This window comes from Condylura cristata, unplaced genomic scaffold, assembly GCF_000260355.1.
Source record: "Condylura cristata isolate star-nosed mole 26May11 unplaced genomic scaffold, ConCri1.0 scaffold00011, whole genome shotgun sequence".
NCBI classification, from domain to species: Eukaryota; Metazoa; Chordata; class Mammalia; order Eulipotyphla; family Talpidae; genus Condylura; species Condylura cristata.
The window spans coordinates 8,464,741-8,470,740 of record NW_004567112.1 but is presented as its reverse complement, the minus strand read 5'-3'; the positions used below and the strand labels follow the sequence as shown (position 1 = coordinate 8,470,740).

General features: G+C 39.8%; 1 protein-coding gene across 1 annotated transcript in view; it reads left to right on the top strand.

The window, feature by feature from the left end:
- The window catches only part of ATRNL1 (attractin-like 1), a 426,906-nt gene that overhangs the window by 128,640 nt on the left and 292,266 nt on the right, over positions 1 to 6,000 (top strand). Inside the window, exon 25 of the mRNA XM_004680415.2 lies at positions 1,336 to 1,397. Within this exon, the coding sequence (XP_004680472.1) occupies positions 1,336 to 1,397 (62 nt within the window). The remainder of the gene's footprint in view (positions 1 to 1,335; positions 1,398 to 6,000) is intronic.

The following is a 6,000-nucleotide window of genomic DNA, read 5'->3' as shown; positions in this document are numbered from 1 at the left end:
GGTCAGGAGGGGTCTGCCTCGCCATGTGGTCACCTCCGGGGCAGGCCGGGATGAACTCATGCGGAAGTGGCTTTAGCTACTTAGCGCAGTGCTTTAACCCACTGTGCCACCAGGGAGGGCCCTAAGAATATATATTTTATATGCCATACATTTAACCATCCTCTAGAGTGATTTCTTTTAATATATAAGAAATACTGGTATTTCTTACTTAAAATGCCATTTTTTTTTTAAATTTCCTAGGTGTTATTGCATTAAATGCTGAGACAGTTATAATAAGATTCATCTTCTTTGTTTTCCTTCACACCTGGATTATATTCTATTCTCTTGTCCAGTGCCTGAAAATGTGTTTCATGTATTTTGTCTAGTTTTCTGGTTGCTTCAGGAAGGGCAAAAATCTCATCTCTGTTAGTTTATATTTCTCTAGAAATGGAAATTCTGTTACATGTTTTGAAAGACCTTAATTTAGCTTTTGCTATCTGGAAAAATTCACTTATGTTGAACATGATGTGATGTAAAAGTATAACAACATTGACTGTGTTGTAGCTATTGTAAGTTAGATATTATGGCAAGGCTTTTATTTGTCACTTCAGCTAGTCTTTCCTCTGACATTATGAGATAGATTTTATTATTTTTTAATATTATGATATACTTATGGAGCTAGTGAGACACACAAAGTAAAGATTTTCCAAAATGTATGCACCTAGGTAAGTGAAAAGCTGGATTTCTGTTCAGATGCCTAATAACTTACTAATACATTCTATAATACTTCTTTCAAGAAGGGTGTTTTATAGGGTTATCTTGCTGGCTAGTTTTACTTCTTAAAATTCATTTCTTAATAATACAATTTTATAAAATGATGTGATATACTTCTTCTTTGAATGGTATATAAGAAAAGCACTCATATGGATACCTGCAGCTTCCCTAGGCAAGTATAGGAAAAAACCTCCAACAGTTTCTTTGACTACAAGCAGGTATCAATGGTGTTAACTGAAAATGTGATCATTATCAGATTAAGAAACTCATCTGCATGTTTATTTAGGCCTATTTGATATATCATAAGGTTTCACAGGAAGCTCTGATCACTCATGCTGAAGTTTATAATAGTATTTGAAAACTATTTAATGTTGTAGGTATGCAACATTATTGGTATCTGAATATATTAAGTGTTCAAGATGAAGTTTTAGTTTTCATATATGATTAATTTTATAGTGACTCACATGTCTTGGGGGGTTAAAAGAATAGTATGTTTACAAGTGTCTTTAAACATCACCATAGGTATTGGAGAACAACATAGATTCACCAAGTTTCAAACTTTCTTTTACTTTGATTTTTCAGATTGCATTCTCACAACACAATACAATCATGGATCTTGTGCAATTTTTTGTCACCTTCTTCAGGTAATTTGCTTTCACTGATGTTGAATTTGTTAAACCTATATTCTGTATTTGTTCTGTTACTTTGTTAGGTAATTTATCAATTCTTTGACTTTTGAAAAATAATATGGTATGTCTTGAATATACTTTGTATAAATGCTATAGAGCAGAAGAAACATAATTGACATATATTGTGCATGGTTATTTTGCTGTGTGTATAATGGATAATGAATTCTGTGGAAAGGGGATGATAACTTAGTGTTGCCTTGTCACAAGAGTAAACAAACACTTCTTTAATTAATGAAATTAATAGTACATACCATATTCATTAGGTACAGCTCCCATAAGGAAATCAATTCAGTTATTTCCTAGATAATATTTTGCATACTCAGCAATATGTTAAAATCTATACATGACCAAAAAAGTATGTATTTTCGGTCCTCATTTATGATCTAGAAGCAATAACTGCCACGTTGAATAGAGCACATTTCTTAGAATGTCAGTTTGGTGAGATCTTAACTCTAGGTTCATAAAGAAATGTTCCTGTAATTAAACAACTTTTTACTTGAATTGAACAACTTTGAAAATGTTTTGTACATTAAAGAGGGATCTTTTGGTATGTTGTTACCCCATCATATTTCTCTTTTTTATTTCTGAGTTTTGAATATGCTAATGAAATGCATCTTTCTTAAGGGGTAGAGCTTATAGTGTTTCCCAAAGCATGAAAGCTCTTTCCAGGAAACATTTGCTTTCATTTCATGGGATGCAAATAAACAATGGGTGAGGATAAAAAGCCGAGTCCCAGCAACGGGTGGCGGTGCTCCGACATCTCATTTCATCTGATTTGGGTGGGATGTTTTATTTGTTAAGGTGACTGTAAGTTGTCCAGCTAATGCTGGTCTTTAGTGCCTTTGTGCAAATTAGAAAAATGTGTTCCTTCCTTCTGGCAACATAGCCCCCGTCAGGACACACAACTTTACAAAACAGAGCGGAGTGTGAATTTTGACTTCTGCTCACCACGTTGGCTAGGCTGCCCTGTGTGGTATGAGCCAGTGCAGCCCAGCTCTTCACCCAGCTGATGTGCCAGGCACCCGCCTCAACACCAGAGTACCAGTGATCCATATCTTGCCCAGACATCCATACGCTACTTGAATTTCAAATTGCTGCCTCCACAGGTGTCAACAGACATTTTTTTTTTATTTTTTTATTCATACAGAATTAGGGTACAAGCCAGAGATGTGGAGGGTGATAGGATTCACCAGAGACAGAGTGGGGAGCAGAACAGGCAGATCGACGAAGTACACTGCTGAGGGGAGCAGCGGGCGGGCCAGGAGAGGTCTGCCACGCCATGTGGTCACCTCCGGGGCAGGTGGGAATCGAACTTATGTGGAAGTGGCTTTAGATTCTCGATGCTGTGCTTTAACCCGCTGCGCCACCAGGGAGGGCCCAACAGACATTTTTTACAAAGGGCCACATAGTAAATATTTCAGGATCTGGGGAATTATACAGTCTCGGTTGCATCTGTGCAACTCACTTGCTGTAGTGCTAAAGCAGCCCTGGCCACTGTGGAACAAATGGGAGTGGCTGTGTTCCAATAAATCTTTATTATAAAAGCAGCTGGTGGGCTGAATCCTGCCTGTGGACATAAGGTGTTTTGCCCCAGTCTAGCTCATGTCTGAATGCCCTTAACAATGGGAAACACACCCACTCCTGAGATAGAGTTTTCTGTCTTCGAATAACTAATCATTCTTTATCAGTGAGCTGAAATCTGTGTCTCCCCAACACCTCTTCTAATTCATCCATATGGTCCATCCATAGCAAATCTAATTCTTCATCTCCATTTACAGTCCTTCAGTTTTCTAAACTCTTCTCTCCAATTCACACATTCAATTTACCCACTTCTATCAAACCCTTTGCTTTTTTGATCACTTTGCAATGTAAACCTTGTTTGTCTATGTCCCTTAAAAAGTTGTAATTTTCAGGATTTAGTATTGTCAGCATATTTATCATTAACATGTATGCAAAGTTTTTCAGACTTTAAATTTGTCCCTTGAAAACTGAGAAAATATCTTAAATATATTTAATGTTTAAGTTAAACATGCACTTTTGCAAGGAAATTAATTTTAAAACTTCTTAGATTACATGTGTTTTTGGAAAGTATTAGTTAGAATTAAATGAACATTATTTAATGTATTAAAGTAAAATGCTTTTTGATACAGAATAGTAGGAGGGAAATATATTGAAAAGTTCAACTTTGTAAATTTTTATTATATATACATATATATATCCTGCTTAAATGTTTAAGGTTTATTAAATGCCTTTAAATTTGTGTGACTGTTTAAGTTCAGTAGCTCTTTCAGTAAGTAAAAGATGATCCCAGTTATTATGTTGTCATCATGGACAAAGTGAAGTAAAATATTCTAATAATTGCATGAGATAAAATATATCTGATGTTTTTTTTGTCATTTAAATTTTCTCTGTAATGGATGTAAATTTAATAGTTTTAAAGTTGTTTCATTGTTAAGGAAAAACATGGACAGAATTTATTTTATTTATTTAAATAAGGTAATCGCTAAATTTTTAAAGATAGTTTTAAACGGGTCAGCATTTATGGACATGTTTCAGTCTGGCACCTCTATGCCTGTTACTGCTTTTTTAACCTAATTAATTAATTTAAAAAAAGATTTATTTAGTTATGCATACAAGAGCTTGGGTACAGGCCAAGAGAGGACTCCCCAGAGACAGAGAGGGGAGCAGAACAGGCAGACTGACGAAGTCCACTGCTGAGGGGAGCAGCGGGCGGGTCAGGAGAGGTCTGCCGCGCCATGTGGGTCAGCTCCCTCGTGCTGCAGTGGACAGCTCCATAGTACTCTATCTGGGCATAGTTCTGGTGATAATATAATGGGGCAGGTATTAGGAAGACCCTTCCTCTGAGTTGTAGGTCACCTAGCTGCTCCATCCTTTCGAGGGCTTTTAGAAGATTATGTTGTATAATCTAGTAAAGTACTGAAAAACTTTTTAAAATTAATCCTTTTTCTCTGATATGTAAAAACAAAAAAGTAAGTCTGCAAATCTGAAATGTCTGAACGCTACATTTATAAAAAGTCAAGCAGCCTGGTGAGTTGAAAGGAGATTAAGAAGGAACAACTGAGTCTTTTGGATACTTATTGGTGGTCTTGATCGCCACTGTCCCAGCCCCACTGGGGTGACATAATGTTTGTGATTTACTGTCTTGAGCTGGCGGGAGGCAGCTCAAGGGTCACCCCATGCTCTATCCCGTGGTGAAAGAACTTACTCCACAGGCCAGAGACAGTGGAGTATTTCCTCCAACAACCTTGTACCTAAATTCTAATTATACACGTGAAACGAGAGATTTTCACAGGGTGAATCCATCAAACACAGCTGGCCCACTGGGAGCTAGAATTCGGCCTGACCTATTACCTGATCCCAGGTGACACCCAGCTCATGAGGACTCACGATGGCAGTGCCATCTCGCCCGGGTCTGCGTGACTCCTCCTCTTTTACTGCATCGGTGCCTTGATGGTGCCTTGCGGAGCCCAGCTGGGCACAGGCCTTCTTGTGCCGGCTCATGCAAAGTCCCTCTGGGAGTATTTTATCTACTTTTCAACAGATTTTTCTTTTAGAGACCAGGTGTCTGTTCAGTCAGTTTGATTCTAGTTTGTACATTCGCCCTGTAGGAACCAGTAGAGACCATGATTTTCTGTGGGGGCAGAAGCACCCTCAGCCTCTTAGGCTGCTGTCCTACTTACACCAGATGTCACACAGCACTCTTGCCACTGCCCTGGTCTCTCCCCGGAGACACTGCATTATTAATTCTCCCCGCAGCTCTCTGTGAGTCCACCCCCTTGCTGCTCCTCCAGTCTTGGCTTCGTTGTGGTAACTGTGGCCCCTGGGTGCTGTCAGGGAAGCATAGGCACCTGGACTCCACCACTTGGGCGTCCCCTCACTTCCCACATCCAGCCTATGTGACACTGCCATCTCTCCTGTCAGCTCTGGTCTGCAGAAGAAGCCACCACAGTCCTAGTAACACGGTTGCTCTTCTCCTAGCCTTGTCCCGATACCTGGTTTCCTTGGGAAAGAACAGAACCCGGCAGGTCGACCCACCTTCTCACTCCACCCCTTCCCGTATATTACCTTTTACTGGCTTCTTTACTTCTTTCTTTTCTACCTGTGTATTTCCTGTATATGTTGTTTTGGTCACTACTTTTTCTTGATTGTTAGGAGCCTCCCCTCCCCCGCCCCACCCCCCAGTAACATGTGTGTCCCATCTCCTGGCGTCCTTGGTAGGGCATTGCAGCTGTTGTTCTGAGAATGAGCCCCAGAACTCATGATTCCTGCTCATCCCGTCTTTCCGTTTTCCTTGATCCACTACCTTGGATCAATGCCTTGCTCTGCCCCCCCCACCTCCTGTCAGTCCATCTAATTCTTGCAGCTCTTTGTAATATGCCATCTCTTCCCTCCCTTACCAAGTGAAGATGGTTTATGCTGTGATAAAATCCCAGATTCAGCTGGCACTAGGAGAGGACAGGGGAGCAGGTTGTTAGGGGAGCATTTTTTCGATTACTGGGGAAGGGTATTGTAGAGCAAGCATCTTCAGAAGGCTCTA